Source organism: Oryzias melastigma, linkage group LG9, assembly GCF_002922805.2.
Source record: "Oryzias melastigma strain HK-1 linkage group LG9, ASM292280v2, whole genome shotgun sequence".
NCBI classification, from domain to species: Eukaryota; Metazoa; Chordata; class Actinopteri; order Beloniformes; family Adrianichthyidae; genus Oryzias; species Oryzias melastigma.
Window position 1 is genome coordinate 6,171,761 of NC_050520.1, and position 19,951 is coordinate 6,191,711.

Sequence of the window (19,951 nt, forward strand, 5' to 3'; positions counted from 1 at the left end):
AATTGTTTAATTACATGCTTAAAAATTGAAGTCTAAAGGTTTTTAGCGGACACTGAGCTCCGCTTCAAAATAAGAGACTATCTAAATATGGGCTGAGAAATACATTTTACAGTGTTATCTAATCTGTAACCTCTTATATTAATATAAAAATACATTTAAAGAGAATATTAAGTAGTCACGAATGCTGTAATCAGGTTGTGGTTCATGTCTTTTTAAAATCTTTTATGACTGAGGAAAGTTAATTGTAGTACTTAATTTGCACAACAGATTTGGTTAATATCTTACTTACTTTAGACTTTTATTAAAAAATAAAATAACATCTAATCGTGTTGTTTTAAGCACAAGTAAGCTATTCTGAAATAATCTGGAAAATTCCTCAATATCCCACAAAGACACGTATTCTGAAAGGTAAATGAAAAAAAGAAGGAACTGTCTTGGATGTTTTGAGGTAATAATAATTTTTAAAAATCCCCATCCACACCTGTTGTGCATAAAAATATGTAAATATGTATGTATATTGGTTTTTGGATCTTAGTTAAAAAAACACACTCAAAACTTGGATTAAGCTTCAGTTTATTAAACTTGTGTTTAATCCACAATGAGATTAAATTTCAGTTTGTTTTGACACACAAAACAGATGGCAGCATGCCCCTTCTGATACGTTTCTAAATACCAAATTAAAGTTTTAATTTCCATCAAAAAAAAAAAAAAAAACACTTCGAAAAGAAAATTTGATCACAACAAAAGACAGAGGACACTCCATTTTTATTGTTCCAAAGAAATAAGGAAGGCTTTGAGACACAACAAGCAGCAACATTTTTCAGATGTGGAACGTCACAATTCAGCAACCAAACTGTGTCACAAACAGACTTAAAGGTTTATGAGTGATTGCAGTGTTCATAGCAGTGCAAGCCACCAGCTGGACCAGTGTAAGATGATCATTTAGAGCCTGTAAAAACCCCAGTGTAAACTCTAAAATCCTTCCTTTGAACTTTACAGCGCTTGGAGATGCATAGTCTTAAGGACGTGCTGGCAGCTGAGACAGTGTATCGCGACAGGAACGGTAGATAAAATTTCCATAAATCAAAGAGCTTTTAGAAATAAATTTACTGAAACGGATCCCTGCCCCAAAAAATAAAGAATGTAAACTGCAATTTTAAAACTCAAATGTTTTTCTTTTTTTAAACGTATTGATTAAATACTTAAAAATAAAATGTTTCTTTTGGGTTAAAAATAAAATTCAAACTGATCACTTTTCAGGATCAACCAGAAAACCATCTCCATAATGCTGCAACGGTGTTATAAAACACTCGACCTGCATGTGTTTGGATTCAATAGGATAACGTTTACAGGTCTTCAACATTTTTCGTTGCTGAGATTTAAACTGCAATGTCATTATTTTCCATTAGATGTGACGGAACACTGAACAAAGACACAGAAGCATGCACAGTTTTTGCTAAAAAAAAAAAAAAATCAACTTTTAAAGAATCCTCTGAAGAGGAGAGTGGGGGGGGGACTGCACGAACATAAAAAGGCTATCGATGGCTTCAAGTCAGGTTGTTCAGGCTTTGGTTTTGAACGGGTTTTCCCACAAGCCCAAGGGTACCAAACTGAAGGTGTTCTGGACTTTCAGAGGAGCTCCACCGCAGAAGAAGAACAAATCTGGTGGAAGGAAACTCTTCTGTCGCTTATTCCACTGGGCTCCTCCTGTGACTGGGCCGAGCCATGCTTCGATTGGTTAAACTGCCTGAAAAAAAACAGAAAACCTCTAACTTTATTGTCCACAAAACAAATGAAAATAGGCTTTATTTTTTGACATTTCACCACTTTGACTACAGATAAACAAAATACACCATAGTGATTTTCTTGGTCCTTTCCGTACGTTTTTTGGCATGTAAAAACTCACACTTTCAGGGATTTCAGCAATCTTAGTATCAAAAATTCAGCTCATTCAGGATATTACAGCTTGCATTTTTGGTATTCATAAACTTTATAGTTTTTTTTGTAATATTGAGCAAAATAAGCCCCGTAGGAAATGAATGAAAGTCTTCAAACTTCACATTTTTAAGTAGATTAGCAACAAACCTTTCATTATATCCATGAGCTTTCTTTTAATCGTTTATAGTAATTAAAAAAAAAAATGAGTTTACCTAATATTGTAGCGACAGACAAACATTTTTGGCTAATTTGTTATCTACTGGGGTTTTTAGGCTAATTTAGAGTTTGGCTTGTTAGCAACAGGCTAACATTTTCACTTATTAAGAGAAATGTTAGGCTATTTTGGAGTTTAGCTAGTATTTAAGCAATGTGCCAACTTTTATGGATAATTCGGCATCATATGCAAATTTAGAGTTTAGCTTCAGTTATAGCAACAGGCTAATGTTTTTGAATAATTTCGTTTATTGACGAATTTTTGGAGTTTAGCTAGTATTTAAGCAACAAGCTAACTTTTTTTTGGCAAATTTGGCATCTGTTAAGGTTTTTGGGGGGGCTTATTTGGAGTATAGCTCATATGTAAGCAACACACCCGAATATATTTGCAAAAATAGCGATTTTTAAGCAATTTTACGATCAATTTTTCTGAAATTTAGGTCAACTTCAGCGCTCTTTCATAGCTCTTTAACGGATAATTTCCAGTCTTTTAGCAAATTTAACATTTTTCAAATATTTTTTGCATATTCAGAAAATCCCTTCAACCAATTAAAGTATGTTGCATCACCACTTTCAGCAAAAAGCTTCAGCATCATCAGCGACTCCTTTCAGCAAAAAGCGTTCACACTAGCATTATTGCAGGTAATGCAACTTTTCTAGTTTCATTTTATCTTTAAAGTCCCACTCCAGCTATCTTTTTTTCTGTTGTAAAAGCGTTCCCAGTGGTCTTTTAATTATTATTATGCAGTTTTTTAAAAACATTTTTGTCAGCGCAGCATTAGTTCATCAGAAATTCGCCTCTGGGTTGTGAATGTCATGGAAGTAACCCTACGTTGACGTCGCAGCATTCCCTTGTTTACACACTCTTCCACTAGCTTATAGCCCCTCACAACTCCAAGCTAACATCAATGTTGCAAGAAAAAAAAAAAGGCAAGAAATATTTAAGCAATCCTGACGCATACTTTTAAGCCAGATGTCAGCTCAAATGAGAAAAATGAAGACAATGGATTATGAGCAGAATTATAGCTGAGAAAGGAGACTTTGGCCCAGCATGGCAGTTGTTGTGTCACAAAACGGAGCTTTTTTAAACTCTGGGTTTTCATCTGCTCAATCACAATCCAAATAAAGAAACTGGATTGTATAAGAAATGGTTTATTTCAAGCATCACAGCAGAAATAATACAAAATTAAGACAAACAACAGAAATTTGAATCTAAACAAAGATAAATCAAACATAGGATATTTAGTCATAAAAAACGATTGGAAAATACACAAACGTTAACATACATTTGTGAATAGTTCAATATTTTTTTTTTACCTAAATTATCACTATCAGGCCTTAACTTCTGATCAGTCATTTATGCTTTAATAATACAGATTTAGGTCATTAAAAAAAATCCCTGGTATCAATAAATCACATAATAAAAATCAAGTATCTAATGATTTTGCTGCTTTTGATTGACACTGCTCATTCATTCACTCCAAGTCCTCTGAATTCTTCAACCGGCTGCAAAAATGGTGCTATTCCATCTTTTATTTCTGTTATGTGCGCAATCAGTTCTTGAAGCCTTTTTCTGATCTCTTCCGTGTCGATTGTTGCTTGGTTTTTCTTCGGGGCCGTGGTCAGCTCTCTTTTTTGCAGTGATTCTGCAATGAATCGAGTTTTTAGACGCTTTAAGGTGGTTCTAGCATAGGAGAGCTGCCGTGATGCGTTCGCTGTCATTCACCCGGAGAAAGACTGAGAAACGCAGTTTTAATCTTAAATTATTCTATATATGCCCTCCATCAACAGAAAAATTCTACAAGAACATGTTAAAAACATGATTTTAATTGGAGTGAGTCTTTAAAAATTAAAGTTTATGATCATGCTTAATTGTTGTGAAATTGCAATTGTTAAATTCCCTTTTGCAAAAGCTTTTATCTTGGAGTTGCTACATTCCTAGAGCATGTATTTCTCCTGTTACAAACTCATGACACGACACCAGACAAAAGCTGAAATGAAAGTTTTGTATCCTGTAAAAATGTCAGCAGCACAGTGAAGCAAAAAAGCTTTCTAAAAGGACCTTTCAAAATAAGAGTATTCATACAGTGGTCCCTCGTTTATCACAGGAGTTTAGTTCTAAAAATAAAACGCGACAGGAAACGTATAAGAAGTAGTCATCTTTATGAGAATGATTCTAGATGTTTTAAGCTTGTAAACCCCCTCATTATTACTAGGGCTGGGTTGATAAAATCGATCTAAGCTTAGAAGATCAATCCATAAAAGTAGAGATTGATCGACATAATGTTAAAGTCCACTAGCTTGATGCTAACGTACAATTGGGTTTCCCATAGGATGGCTAATGCTAATATTTGCTTGACCTAAACATTCATTGGTGATAAAATTAACATCTTTATATGCTCACAGGCATGAATGTTCCAAACTCTTTTTAATGTCAAGTAACCATTTGTGGTCTGAAGCACCGTTAGAATTTGCTCATACTTTCTTCTTCTTCGGGAATAAGGCATAATGCTTTAGCACAATCGCCACCTAGTGGTCAAACTGAAACACACACCAGGAGAGGCAGAACAATTGTTGGAGCGTCTCCGTTTGAGAATCCATTTAACAATGCATGCTATTAACAATCTCAATATTACTTTACTATTAAGTTTTACAGTATCCAAACTGTATCAGATTAATATGGAAATTTTCAAAACATACATAGATTATTAATGCATTTCTAAACAAATTTTACAAAATGTGTAAATCGAGTAAACTGAATATTAAATTGAATTTGGAAAATAAGAATCAAATTGATCCAGGCTCTGGTGAATCAAATCGATTCTTGAAACTATCGGCGATACCCAGCCTTACCTATTACTTTATACACTTATCTCAGACAGACATTTTCACACTTCTCTTGTGGTTTTAACTCTGAATGTTCAAACATTTGAAGAAAAATAAATTCAGTATATTAAATTAAAAAAAATTATCTGTGAGCGATAGATTTGTCAAACTGAACGCATTCTGTACAGGAGACACGGCACAGGGGAGATTGATTGACAAGATGAACAGCCAATCAGGATAGAGAACACATTGTGCTGTAAAAAAGAAAAAAAAAAGAAAGAAAAAGCGTGCAAAATCGAACAAAGAAAAATACTGTGAGACCACAAAAAGAGAACCGTGATATAGCAATGGACCACTGTACCACAAAGAGTTTACAGTAAAATAAGAATATGAAAAGTATAAATACCTGCTTGAGGACTCAATACCACATGTTTCGGTTTTCTCTTTTTCTCGTCTTGCGTCACTAAACCCTACAAAAATGAAAAATGTTGTAAACAGGACCTAAGTTAAATAAAAAAAGAAAGTCTTATTTTACTGAAAACGTACCTGCTTTTCTTTTTCTCTTAAATTCTTTAAGTGGGCTGAAGAGGCAGGAGAGCCGCTTTCCTTCTTTAGTCTACCTGCTGATGAAAGCAAAATTTATTTAAAAAAAAGCAGTTTCTCCTCCTCAACACTTCAATACATCAAAATGATAGTTCTATATTCTGAAAAATTAAAAAAAAAAAAACTTTAAGACAGTCAAAATCTTTGAAAATGAAATAGGTGGGAAAGGTTACAAAATGATCCAACACAACATCCAAACTTCAAAGAGAACTTTATTGCTTGTGCTGTTTCTGCAATTTGAGACAACATTCTTTGGATGAAGTTTGGATGTCTTTTTTTATTCCTAAAAGGATAAATTCCTCTGTAACCTGCGGTGTTGTTGTAAAGCTGGCAGTCCTTCTTGATGTGAGCCGCTGAGCCACATAAGAAGCAGCAGCGCTGCTCCAGTGGATCCCTTTTCCTGTGGTGTTCATTCCTCTTTCTGAACACATCCCTGGATTCATCTCCATCCATGTTTTCCTGCTGGTTTTCCAGCCTTTTTTCGGAATCCCTTCTCGGCCTGGACCTGGAAACGCAACAACGTGTTTGTCATTTACGTGTGGATGAATTCATTCCTTTTTCGGGACTCAACTCACTTCTGACGCATCGAGCAGTCTTTCATGAAGTGGCCCACCTTGCCACAGATTCTGCAGCAGCGATCATTGGGAGCCACCTGACCTTCAGTGAGAACTTCGGGGTCAAAGAAGTACTCCTGTGGAACATCGAGGGAGGAATCCAACGTCAGGGTTTTTGTTGGAATAAGTGAGCGATGTTTAGAGTGCAGAGACTGACCATATGACTGGGATAGATTGAAGGTAACACTTGAAATGGAGTACCAAACACCGTTCTACCATTGATGAAAGCTTTCATGATGAAGTTGGTCACTGTGGATGGAAAAAAATCATTTTCTGAAGACAGCAGCCAGATTTAAAGTGTGGAAGACGGATAAAAATCCTACTTTTCCTGGACAATCCAGCACCCAGATTATGATTCAAGTCAAACGGATCTGAAATATTAACAAAGACATCTTAAAATAGTATTCATTGATGAGTAATCTGGTTTTGTTGCAGGAGATCACCTTCAATGACGATATACTTGGACGTCCACTGTTTGCTGAAGGTGGTGAGGCGGGCTTGCTGTCGAATGCTGACGACGTGCTCCTTAAAGTCGAAGTCCTCGGTGTAAAAGCGGAGCAGACCGAGCCAGAGCTCCCCGATGCTCTCAGTGTTCTTCCCATGGTGTGGCCAGTGACTGGGCTGCAAGAGGAGGACAACGACATTTTATTTGCAAAATAACGCTCTCGAACAGAGATCCAAAACACTCACCAGGGCTTTCAGGTCATCAAAAAAGTAAACGTTCCAGCCATCCACAAGAACTTCAGGCTTCTTCCTTCCAAAATAGATCTGCAAGAAATCGTTTAATAAGCTGAGAGGGAAAATGTACAGATAGAGAAGACTCATTTTAGTCTACTCTTTCACACCTCCTGCAGCACAGGGATGACTGGAGGGTTCCTCTGCTGAAGGAAGAACAGCACCATCAGAGTGTAGGCGTAGGAGGAGAGGCTGCCCCGGGAAGCATCCCCAATGTCACACATCTGTGAACCCAGGAGATCCAAACAGACAAACCTGAGGGGTGATGTCGCTGCAGAAAATACTAATTCATAAAAACCTGCTGACCTTAGCAAAAACCTTCATGACGTAACAGAGGATCTTCACTCTTCTGTCAATGGCAGCATATGAGGCCAGCAGGTGTGTGTTATGAAGAGCCTGCGGAGAAAATGTTTGTCTTCAAAAAGACTTTAAAAATGAAAAAAAAAGATAGTTTCCATAATCATTGAAGTATGATGAAGTATGAATGTGCCTAAAATTCTTTATTTCCTTCTTTTTGACAGACAGGTATTTCATCGTTCATCGCCACGACAACTGACATTTTGTTGGAGAATTGCACACGTCACTCTGATTTATCAGGTAGCTAAATAAAAATATTTTCCAGTAAAGTCCAGCCAAGCTTTCACTTAATTCTACTGACTGAAGCTCCGCCCACAATCGCTGTAAAGCTAAAATGTTTAGCTAGAATTGTACAGCAAAACTAAGTAGAGTACTAGTCTGAAATGAAGTACCAAGATTCACATTTATACACAGTAATGGTAGTAATGTACACGTCGGTACCAGTACCAACTTGGCACAGGGTTTTAGTCCTCAAAGATCCACAGTCTTCATGAAGCAGACATGAATGAGTGTGAAAGGAGGAGTGAGCTGTACCAGAGTGTTGTAGAGGCTGATGTCTCCCTCCAAGCTGGTGCTGATGTGGTAGAACTTTACAATGGGGACTTTGGCTGTAGTGATGGGCAGGATGTTCCTCAGACCTGGTGAGGCAGAAAACCAAAAAGTTAACTGATGGATAAACACAGCTGTTGTGTTTATCTTCACGCTTTCAGCATCTACTGTGCATTCACAAGTCGACAAAAAGATTCAAAAACTGATGAAAAGCGTATCCACCCGTCTGTACTTGACACCGGTTTCCAATAGTTGACGGGTCTAATGGGTGTTTTTAACTGTGAGACGCCAGTCTCTAAAAGTGGCTGGACTTCTTTAAGATTCACTCATCTTTCTACACAGTCGTGCAGACGCCAGGTGTCTGTGGTTTCACATTTTGTGTCCGAATTTCACCATAAAATGAACCCGTTAGCCATCACCATTCTTTCTGTGATGAGATGAAAGCCGGTCTCCAGTAAACACCTGTCTCTAATAAACACCGAGCTGGCTGCCAAATTTGTGGAATAAACGCCGGGGCTTCTTTTATGGAAAAACAGATGGGCTTTCACTGAGAGTCTTGAGTTTAATCAGGAGAATGTCAGATAACAAAAACAGAAACCACAGTCATATGATTAACACAACAGCCACTTTTGGTTTAAAAGGATTTAGTGAGAGTAAACCTCAGGCACTGTTGTCAATCAGGTGTTGTACCTGGGTTTTTCTTCAGACATCTTGCCAAACTTTCAATGATTTTGATGCAGTCAACATCCTGTTGAAGGGAAAAAGAAAAAACATTAGGATTATAGTTGCTGTAAAAATAAAAAAGAAGAAACTAGAACCATATTTTACAGCAGATGCACAAAAACAAATGACCTACATCTATGCTTTCTTGCCCCTCCAAAACCATACAGATGTCTAGATCACTCTTTTTGAAGCCAAACCCATTTTTGGACGAGCCGAACAGCTGCAGCTGGGCTCCTGTGAAAGGAATGTATACAGAGGTCAGTTCATTGGAGTCCGTGGGTCTATTCTGATGAAGGACGGGGTTAACTTTACCAGCAAACTGCCGCCTCACAAAGGTCTCCAGCTGTTGAAGGATGAGCTCTCGAATGCTCAGTTCCAGTTCATCTGGAGCAAAGTCCCCTGAGGAGAGAAGGATTGTAACTATTTTAGAAAAGTCCTGAGAATTAAATTATATTTTATAAAAAGAAAACATTGAGTAAGATTGTGCAGGTCTTTTCTACACTTTTCCAAATTTTCATTTTTTAATGATCCATTTATTATGTATTGAAACATTTTCTAATCAGAATTTAGGATTAAAAAGAGTAGACATAAATGTAGTACATTTATTTACATCCATCCAATCATACAACAATTACTAGGAAAGCTCAGGTTTTTCTTTTACTATTTTGATAATTTCTTAGTTTTAAGATTTTTAGTATATTATAATGACACACAACTGAATTTGATCTCAGTGATTCTTTCTTTTTTATGTTACATTCAGGGTTTGAGTGTCAATTGTGAGATTTTTAAATAAATGCATTAAAACATGTCAAAAGAAAATGTGCTACCCAAAAAGGAAAAGGACCTGGTCGCAGACAAGATGGCACCCAAACACAACATTAAACTTTTCATTAGCCAGAAGATGAATGCATATGACGCACTGGAAGATTCCTAACCCTAACTGGTGTTTTTCTAGGCAAGGGAAGAGCGTGAACTTTGTTCGAGGACTTCTGCTCTGGCGCCATCTTATGGCCATGTTGTTGTCTGCAGCCAGATCATCTTCCCAAAAAGAGCTAGCCACCCCTCTCCCCGGCTATCTGGAGAATCTGACATTATTTAAAAAACTACAACAGTTTTTTCATTAAATATAAATAAAAGCTAATTGTTTTTCTTTCTAGTTCAATCCTTTTGAATCTTTCTTTGGGTTAGAAAAGTCTGACAGAAGGGTTCTGGCAGTACTCACTGTAGCACTGCTCACAGACTCGGTCAAGGACGTAGAGAAAGTCTGATGTTAGTGGAGGCAAAGGATGCAGCTCCACCTTCTTGAAATCCTCTGGACAGTCTTTCTTCAGATGGCCATCCCGCTTGCACAAGCTGCACACCACGATGTGCGACTATAAAATATGAAAAGACTCAGACAATAAACACAAACTCCTATTCTTCTTCTTCTGAAGAATCCAAAAACATGTTTGATTTCTGTGAACGCACCTTTCCTCTGGTAAAAGCTTGTCGGGTGAACTTATACACCAATTGTTTTTGGTGTTTGTTTTCTGGACATTCATCTTTAACTGTTTCTTGGACGGGTGGAGAGGAAGACCTGACAGGGGCCAACTCCACCTCCTCTTCTTCTTCATCCATTGAAGCAGGAGTTCCATTAATCGAACCCTCCTCATCAGACAGGAGCTCCTCTCCCGACAGCTCATCCAACGGGAAAATCTCTTCTTCTTCTGTGGTAAAGCTGTCCAAGTGCTGGCGACGCCGCTCCGCCTCTTCATCCTCCTCCTCCTCTGACAGACTGCTTTTACCCATGTCCACCTTTTCCTTCTGCCCTTCCTCATCCGAGTCACTGCCTTCAACTTCTTCCTCGATGATGCAGTCCGAGTCGTCCGGATCGTTTTGGGTCTCATATTGCTGACTTGCGTTCAGCGACTGAAGGGTGAGCAGACTGAAAGATGACAAGTCCAGAAGCTCATCATCCAGATCCGGAGCGGATTCCTTCTTGGCCTCTTTCTTGTGATTGGCAGATGGCAGACTGAGTGGAGAAGCAAAGTACTTGTAGGTGGTCTTGAGGCAGTGTAAGATGTAGTCACACGTTTGCTGGCTGTTCACGGAGCGGGCCACGTTTCTCTTTACTGCAAATGGATCTGAAAACAAAAAGCACTTTAGTCAGTCATAAAGGAGGAGACCTGAAGCCTTTTTCTGCATTCAACTCTTCAGAAAAGAAGGGTAACTTTTAGAGCTTTTGTACAGTATAACATAAGCATAATAAAGACCACAATGACAAAATAATAAAAAAATATTACACTTTACAAATCAAAACAAAATACCAGAAACTAAAACATAAAAAAACCTTTCAAAAAACAAAAGCAATTTCCAGAAATCAAAATGAAATGTTAAAAAAAGCAAAAATGAGAAACCGCTAACTGTAGATATAAGAGGACATCCCTGATTAGATGACTCTTGTTCATTATTTCAGCAGTAGGTTATTTAGCATGAAAATATCTTCCAACAGAAGATGATTTTCTTTAAGCTTCTGATAACTCTTTAACACAGTTTGGGCAAAACATCTCTCTGCTTCCCCTCTTTTTCAAAACTCAAATGTCATCAAACAATCAGCAATCTCCCATTTTAACGACCCTCTCTGAATTCTTATTTTGTTTACAATTCATTTTTATTTTTGAAAATTACTTTGGTACGGATCCCCTAAAGAGACATTGAGATGAAAAAACATAGAAGTAAAAAAAATAAATAAATAAATTAGTTCATTTTTGTATTTTTACTCTAATTTTCAGGAAAAAAAAATGTTTTACTTCAATTTTTAGAATAAAAAATTGCAACTTAAATTTTCAGAAAATATTTTTTTTTTACTTCAATGACATTTTTTTATTTTTTATTTCTTTTTTTCACTTTGAATTCCCCGGGGTGTCAAATTTAATCACACAAGAGGCCAAAATCCAAAACACACTTTAGGACGTGGGCCAAACAGTATAAATATTTATTGAACACTCTAAAACTACATTTTTAAAACTTTAAAACCATAACTTTTTAACATAATTGTGAACTAGATATATAGCATTACCTGTAACAATGCTAGTGTAAATGCTGTAAGCTGAATCTGGCTGTTGAAGATGCTAGTGATGATAGCTGAAGATGCTGAAATTGATAGCTAAAAACACTGAAGTTTGATAGCCACTAAAATATTAGCTTAAATGCCAAATTAGCATAAAAACTGAAAAAAAGCCTAAATTAGCCAAAACAGCAACCATGAAGCTGAAATATTAGCTAAACTTGAAAATAGCCTAAAAATCTTAGTAAATGCCAAAATAGTCCAAAAAGCTTGCAGAATGACAATTTTTAAAACTTTAAAACTATAACTTTTTGACATAATTATGAATAATAAAAAGGCAGGAATACTATTCCAAAATAAATCAATTTAAACCTTAAACAACTTTAAATATTTTACTCTTTATAAAAATATTTTTGTCTAAATTATATAGGTTAGAAATCAGCGCAATATAATATCGGGCCATTAATAACAATAAATTAAATTGATCTGGAGGGCCGGATGGAATTACCTAGCAGGTCGGATCCGGCCCCTGGGCCTTGACTTTGATACATGTGCTTTAGGGGCTCTGTACTTTTGCTTTTCAAAATGTTTTTTTTTTGTTTTTATTTTTATTTATTTATTTTTTAAATATTAATTTTCAAATTTTGTGTTGAGTGATTTGCACTTCTGGGCCACCGTACTTTTTATTTCTCCCCATAACTCCACATTGCTTACTGATAAATTGTGACAAATAAAGACGACAAATTGTGAACGTTTTCAACCTTCAACAGCGATGCGTTTCTTTGGCCAGTCTTTCATCTCCCGGGACAGGACGGTGCCGGTCCGCACACTGATCACATTGTCAGCCATGTTGAACTCCAGCGAGTAGAAGCGGAGCAGTTCAACCCAGAGCCGCCCGGCTTCCTCTGTTGGACGGGGGGCGGGAAACACCAGTGGGACCTGCAGAACCACACAGCATTCTTCAGTCATTTTACAAACCAAAATAGATAGACGGATAAAAAATCCAAAAGTTAAGAGTAAACTGCCTCTTATTACAAAGAAGTAGTTTGTTTGAAATGACCTTTCCCTTTGTAGAGGAGCGCTCTGCTGGCTGGGATGGTTCCTTGGAGGAGGGGGTGAAGGTCCAGTGCACAAATCCATCCTCTGCATGAGTGAGATTGAAGCCTGACAGTCTACTGAGTGAAAACCCTTTAACCTGATGAGAGTCAGATGCTTGAGTTAATCACCAGTTGAAGTAAAACACGAGTTAGTGCTTTTCGTTTAAGAAACACACCTCAGAGTTCAGGTAAGTGGGCAGGAGAGGCTCTTTGCGCTTCTGTAAGAAGTAGATGACCATGAGGGCAAAGACGTACGGTGGCAGCCCGCCTACTTCCGGGTTATCGACCTCGCAGATCTACAAGATTCAAGAACAAATTTAATGATAAAAAGTGTATAAAAGCTAGCAAAGCGGCGGGGCGTTAACAGGAAACATACCCGAGCCCATCGTCTCAGACCCAAAACCAGCGGCAGGAGGACGGGTTCCCTGCTGCTGAGAGCCAACAGGTAACAGGTGGTCTGGACGGCGTTTTCATTCCCCGCACTTACTTTGCAGATGAGGCCACTGTTGGCACAGAGAACAGTTTTTTTTTTTAGTGTTGAACAAACATTTTCCCTTCCCTGGTCATGGATGAGCAAAATAAAACAGATGAATGTGTTTTGTTGCGTTAAAACCTTAAAATTAAGAATGCTTTTATATTTTGTTTGCTAATTAACTGGCACATATTAATCTGAAATCTTGAAATAAATTTAAAAACAAAGAATATAATCAATAAAATTAGTTTAAGAAGTTTTAATCAGAAGTTTGTAAAAACACCAAAAAAGGACAAAGCACAATTAAAACAAAGAACTTTAAAAATATAAGACTTTATAGAGAAAATCAATAAAAAATAACATTTGATTGAACATCAATGAAAAGATCCTCACAAAAGTGGTCATTAAAAAGCAGATTGGGAAGGAAATCTGTCTTTATACATATTTTACAAAATTACGAGATTCACAGAGACAGTTTTTTCCCCAATAAGACTAAACGTGTTCCTCTAAATTGGTGATCACATGTTTAGAGTTTTTCTTTTCCATTTTAAAGATGTTTAGCCCCATCAATGCGTCAGTGAAGGTTCTCAGTTATCCAGGTGAGGTCTGGAAGTTGTCATTTGGACTTAACCTCTTAACCCATGTGTGTCAAAGTCAATGTCCAGCAGATCATTTTATATTAGCTAGTAACATATTGAAGCATCAATAAGATTATGGGGGGTGAGAGATAAGCTATAATGATCTTTGTTGTTTTGGGTTTCTTTGTGGAACACAGCGTTTTACATCACAAAGGTGTCATCATCCTCTCCCTCCCCTTAATCATGGTGCAAAAGAAATAAACATAACTGGATCAAATAATTAAGGGCAAAACAGAGTAAAACAGACAGACAACAAAACTCAAAATAATTTGTTTTTGCTAAAAAGCATAACTTTTACTTTTATTTCCATGTTTTGTTTGTTTCGTTCATATTTGGATAATTTTAACAGGATATATTTTATGAAGATCCAAATCTTTTGGGTTATTTATAAGTGTAATTTTTCATATAAAATTACAGAAAAGTAAAGAAACTAAAGTGTTTTTTCTTTTAACGTTTAGTTTATTTCCAACTTGTTTAATTTTACAAAATATATTTTTATGGATATTAAAAGGATATTGAAAGTTATTTAAAGGGTAACCAAACCATAAATCAAATTTGCTTGGCTGTTGACTTCTATAAATAAGTGCCGTCTGTTGGTCATTGCCAAATTTTTGACAAATTGAAATAAACTGGTTTAATTCTTGAAAACATAGTTAAAAACCGTGTGTCCTGCCCCCTACAGGTTGATTCGAGGTTGAATTGTGTGATTGGTCAAACCATAATGAAAGTCCCACGTCATGATCTGCAGCTCCAGTAATGATAACAGTCCTGTTTCCCAGCCCCACCCTCTCTGGCTGGATTTTCAAAAGTTAAGTTTTTAAAGTTTTAAAAATTTAGTTTTAGTGTGTTCAACAAATGTTTATCTTGTTCGGCCCGTAACCTAAGGTGAGTTTTGGATTTTGGCCCCTTGTGTGATTAAATTTGACACCCTTGCCTTAACGTCTCCATTTATTTAAAGCTTTTATTTCAATTACCCTAATTTTTTACTAAATTGGGGTAATTTAAAGCCCAAGTGGTTTGATGAATATTTACATCAGTAGGCGTCTAAAATTTTCTCTCTTGAAAGCTTTTTGTTCAGATCAAACCTTTTCACAGCATTTTCAAACGGCTGAGCAAAAAAGATGGAACATAAAACAATAAAGTTGGTCTCTGAAGGTATGACAAATTCTAATCAACTCTAAATCACAGAAATTAATAAATCTGTAAAGTAAAAATGTTACAAACCTCTTCTTTTCTTTACAGATAACTACTGGAACTCTGGCATGGAAATCTGCTTCCAGATTAACAAAGAGAGCTGAAAACAATAAAGAACAGGTCAGCTTTAACCATCTATGACAAACTGTCTGTTCTATGGAGGGTCTTCTTACACAAACAGAAAAAAACAAAAACTTTTGAGTTGATTAAATACGATTGTGACGTACGACATGTGGAGAGGCTCTCTTTAACCACCAACAAAACATCTGGCTGATGCATCTGTGAATACAGTCCATTTCAAAACCTTCATACAACGTCTGTTCTACAACCACAAAGTCCATGAAGCAATCATTCTGCAAAGATTTCCTCTGATTCGGATTCAAACTTTTGACTTTCTTTTACAAACTTATTTGGACTCGTAGAAACTCACATGAGGCGGATACTCAATGTCAATGTTGACATCAGAGTCTTTAAATCCAAACTTAGTGCAGGAGGACCCATAGAGTCTGAGCTTGACGTCTATAAATAAATGAAAACATGAATGAAACAGTGGAACGCTGATAATAATAAAGAGATCGTATTGGGTGAACTCTCAGGTATCTCACCAGGTAGGACGGACTGAAGGAGCTCTTGCATGATGGAGACGGCAGACCGTCTGTTCTCAACATCCTGATCTTTGATCCCATGTTCCTGCATGACAGCCTCCAGTGCTGATGTCACTGCGCTGACCTGCTCTGGACCAGGAGGAGGAATCTCTGTCAGCATCGCCTCCTCTTGTTTCTCCTGTTGGCAACAAAAGAATTTGATTATTACAAAAGTATTATGTTTTGGGGTTTTTCCCCACATCTTAACACTCACCCGGACTCGTTTTTTGTGCCGCCTGTCTCTGATATGCCGGTAAGCATCAGACAAAGAGTCCAGGAGAAAGTCACACAGTGCGCAGGCATAAAGTGCTCCAGGGTTACTGCGGGACTTCTGAATCGAGACAAAAAACAACCAATCACAAGGGTAAAGGGAGAAATATATATATAATATTCAACTCAAATGTGTCCACTGAAACAGTAAAGAAGACAGGGTTAAATACCTTGGTGAGGCTGTAAACTTCATCCTTTTTGAGCCGTTTCTCTGCTTGCCGCAGGCTTTGCAGCTCTTTGACTGACAGTTTACTCTCTTCAATCACAAGGTTTGCGTTCTCTTCAGCAAAAGCTCTTTTCTCTTTGACTCTCCAGTTGTTTCTCCACCTTTTTCCTTCAAATAGCAGAAATAAATGACATGTCAAAACATCCAGTTACGTTTGTTTTTGAAAATTACATTTCTTACAGCAGTGCAAGCTACTCCAAGAGAATCTGGCCACAGAGAAAAAATATGGCGCTCGAAAATTAATAACCGGAAGCATAGGGGGCAATTGAAGCACTAACAACAAAAACAGAATCAATAAAAAAATAATAATATTAATAAAATAGATCTTTGGGGCAAACAATAAAAGATCACATAACTATAAATACAACAAGGGAAGTTTTTAATCTGTCATATTTGTTTCTATTCTCAGTTTCTTAAGGAGCTTCAATAATTCCAAATATAACTTGAATTCATTTATAAATATTCTACATTTTGTAGAAGTCTTCATATATTTATATTTGTGTATGTTAAATTTAGCAAGACAGAGGATTATATTCAAGCAGATTTCTTCTAATTTATTTTCTCATAGGATGCCAAATATGATGGTATTTAAAGAAAATGTTGGTAGTTGTGGAAAAATATTGCTTAGCCAGTAATGTAACTTTTTCCAAAATATTTGTATTTGGAGACAGAATGTACATATCTTTTCATTTATATGAACTGAATCTTAAAAGTTGTTTTGACGGATAAATATCATTTTGGAAGTCCCTCCACCTGCCTGAACCGGCCGCAAAAAAAAAAACATAATTTGCGCATGAAATCATTGGCCGGAAGTCCTCGCCCGGAACTCCCGTTTTAAGCTTTCAACCTTTTTTACCCTGTTTTCTCTCTGTTTTTAACCCCTTTTGCCGTTTTTTTTTTTCTGACACTCTGTCATAGAGAAAACGGCATTTCACCAGCTCAGATCAGCTGATTAACAGAGAAAAAATTCATTTCGCCGGCTTTTTCTCCGGAGGTAAACGGGTGTAGTTATACAAATTTGTTAATATTGACTTGAAAGAGAAAAAAAAAGATTAACATTCTCTGTCACATTTGAAGCTCATCTTGCACACTAAACTGCTAAACGATGACAGTTTATTCACATGTAAAAACTTAAAAACTGATAGTTCTGAAAAGTTTTTAAAATATAATTTTCCGCTTACACAACCGGCTAAAATCCGGCTAGATATTATTTTTGGCACTATCTTGCCTGTGACCAGAGGCCCCTTTAGCTACACAGACCTGTAAAATTTGATTTGTTCAAAAAAAGTGTCATTTTAGAGGAGATTTTCCTTCATGCTTACCAGATTTCTGCTCCCTGTCCTCCTTTGAGCCCTGCATGCTCCTCCACGGCTGTTGAGAGAAAGTTCTCCAGTGATCTTCTTGACCCCCACTGCTGTTGTCGGGATCAGAGAACCACCGGGCGTCCTCCCTTTGAGAAGGGCTCAAACCACCTCTGAGTCCACCAGGGGAGTAGCTCAAAGGCCCAAACCCTCCCTTTTTGGGGCTTGCCTTGTAGGGTCCACCCTGGTTCTTTTTGCCCTGCTGACCCCCCGCTGCTCTGGAGCCCTGTCCCTGAGACTGGTCGTGCATCCTTCGACTTTCTGCCTTGTCTGATGCTGCTGCTCCCTTCTCCGAGCCCCCGTGCTTGAACCTGTGAGGTTTGCCGGAGTTTTCCATGGTTCACTTTGTTAAAATTGCAGAATGAAATGTCCAGGTCATTTGAAATTAGTCCTTATGCGAGGAGGCCTATAGAGCAAGCGATAAACAAAACATAATAGATCATTTAAAAACATAAAATTTAAGTCTATTTCCTAAAAAATCTAAGCGTCTGGAGTCAAATCTTCTTTCTCCAAACGTGTCATCAGTCATCCAAGGACTTTAAGTCAAGATATCAGCTTCAAGACAACACAACCTTGATAAGTAAAAACTCTACCCGACATAAAAAAAACACACATTCGATTTTTTAAAGAAATGCTTTAAAAAAAATAGTAAAAATGCAAAAATTACTTTTTGTGATGCACAAATTTGTCTGGATTCATTCAAAACCGGCTGAGATTGTTGTTACAATTTCTCTGGTGAGTTTTAAAATCTTCCTGTTTTAAGCCTTTCATTTTATAATGTATTATTTTTTCATGCATGAAACAAGATTAATTTGTTGACTTCTATCCTATTTATTCTTGTAAAACATTTTGAGTCATATTAGACAAAATAAAGATTATTTAAATGGTTGTCCAATCCCAATATCAACAAATATTAAATACATTTAAATTGATCCATAATACAAACAAACATATCATACATAGCACGGTTCTCTGATGAGTTATATAATCAGCTGTTTGTTCTTTCCATGTAATGATTAGACTTGAGTAAACCTGGCAAAATACTAAATTGATTAAGATGCACAAATGCCAGGTTCTATTAGACTTGTAATTTCAAACTACAACTAACTTTGGGTTTGTTTGACATTAGAGTGTGTATTTTAAAAAGGGGATTCTTACATAAAAACTTAATTTTAGCACATTTTTGAGAACTCTGAAAACCACTTTCAAACTTGTTTATAATCAGAGGACTGGAATTAATGAACACACTTATTTGTATTCATTCATATATACAGACACTGAATTAAAAAATAAGAATGAAAAGTGCAAAGTGAAACACTTGCAACATGCAAGTAAATAGCTTGAAATTGATTTTTGGATCGGATTATATTATGTTAGACACTAATGTAATGTAGTTCAAAAAATCAAAACAAAAAAGAACCTTAAAGTGTATGTGTGATGAAATCATATCACGCATGCTTTGCCCTTTATGCTGATATTTTATTCATTGCATAACCCATTGTATTTATTACTGAACAGCATTGTTTTCATTGCATACAAATGCATTTGTGTATTATGGCTTCTGACTGTTAAATCCTGCAGTCACTTGATGAATAAAAATGTACACTTTTTACTTCTCAGTTTGCATTACTTGCCACTGAAAGGAATAACCATAGACAGTCTTTCTTATGCAGTCAATGGGAATAACCAATCGGGGCTAACTATAACGTAAGACGTTGAAAGCGGTGTGGTTTATTAGCACAGACGTCTGTTCTCTGGTTTCATCCCAAGCTCCACGGCTTCCTTTATTTAACAGATTTATTAGTTACCTACCATGTTTCTAACGCAACCAGTTAGTCACCAGACGCGACAAAACAACGGGATTGTTAGCCATTAGTGTTAGCCTACAAGCTAGGACATTAAGCTAGCTGTTAAGCTAACCACCACAGCTTCTTGCTCGGTTTTGATCAACTTTTGAACCGACAGTCATTTTCGAGAACGCCACGAGTTTAACACTAGTGATAATTACACTCAGACGGCTTTAAATACCTTTAGAAAGTGCTCACGAGACATATTTAAAGGCTTGTTCGGCTCTGACTTTGCACAATGCTTCGTCTCCAACAGGAGTTTGAAAGATGACGTATAGGGGGCTGGTTTGTTGACGTCAAGCCCCGCCCATAATAAAATAAAAGAAAATAAAATTAAATTAAAATGTAAAATGTAAAATTTACATTTTAAATTTTAAAAATTTAAATTTAAAACTTAAATGTTTACATTTTTAAATTGTATTAAATTATACAAAAAATAAATGTTATACTAAAATTAAATGAAAAAAAATAAAATAAAATAGTTCAATGCAATGTACATTTTTGGTTACCTCTAACTTTGAAAAATGCAAATGTGTTAAATATAGCTTTTCCCATTCAGTTTCTTATAAACAACAAGCTTGTTTGCATAAACACAAAA

At 36.6% G+C, this 19,951-nt stretch overlaps 1 protein-coding gene across 3 annotated transcripts; it reads right to left on the reverse strand.

Moving 5' to 3' along the window:
* Window positions 1-556: 556 nt before the first annotated feature.
* On the reverse strand, window positions 557-19,648 carry tut7 (terminal uridylyl transferase 7). Of its 3 annotated transcripts, none has more exons than XM_024275601.2 (29): window positions 19,535-19,648; window positions 17,468-17,912; window positions 16,090-16,253; window positions 15,864-15,980; window positions 15,611-15,788; window positions 15,436-15,524; window positions 15,233-15,284; window positions 15,036-15,105; window positions 13,078-13,204; window positions 12,878-12,997; window positions 12,665-12,799; window positions 12,366-12,543; window positions 10,026-10,681; window positions 9,781-9,931; window positions 8,871-8,957; window positions 8,692-8,792; window positions 8,526-8,583; window positions 7,821-7,924; window positions 7,236-7,325; window positions 7,040-7,153; window positions 6,885-6,962; window positions 6,638-6,815; window positions 6,518-6,565; window positions 6,352-6,443; window positions 6,156-6,271; window positions 5,889-6,085; window positions 5,524-5,600; window positions 5,384-5,447; window positions 557-1,747 (listed from the first exon to the last, which is right to left on the reverse strand). In XM_024275601.2, the coding sequence occupies exons 2-29, from the start codon at window positions 17,841-17,843 to the stop codon at window positions 1,689-1,691; spliced, it is 3,876 nt and encodes a 1,291-aa protein (XP_024131369.1). In that variant the 5' UTR covers window positions 17,844-17,912; window positions 19,535-19,648; the 3' UTR covers window positions 557-1,688. The 3 variants fall into 3 exon arrangements, with proteins under 3 accessions (XP_024131369.1, XP_024131368.1, XP_024131367.1); XM_024275600.2 differs by lacking the exon at window positions 557-1,747 and adding an exon at window positions 3,488-3,797 and having other exon boundaries at window positions 5,524-5,597; XM_024275599.2 differs by lacking the exon at window positions 557-1,747 and adding an exon at window positions 3,489-3,797.
* Window positions 19,649-19,951: the final 303 nt, after the last annotated feature.

What these genes read in the sequence shown, in the direction of transcription:
- tut7 (XM_024275599.2), bottom strand. Translation starts at nt 17,843, where the DNA reads ATGGAAAACTCCGGCAAACCTCACAGGTTCAAGCACGGGGGCTCGGAG. An exon ending in AGGGGCAAGAAAGCATAGAT is followed by an intron (nt 8,584 to 8,691) that starts GTAGGTCATTTG and finishes TCCCTTCAACAG; the next exon opens with GATGTTGACTGCATCAAAAT. An exon ending in ATGTCTGAAGAAAAACCCAG is followed by an intron (nt 7,925 to 8,525) that starts GTACAACACCTG and finishes CTGCCTCACCAG; the next exon opens with GTCTGAGGAACATCCTGCCC.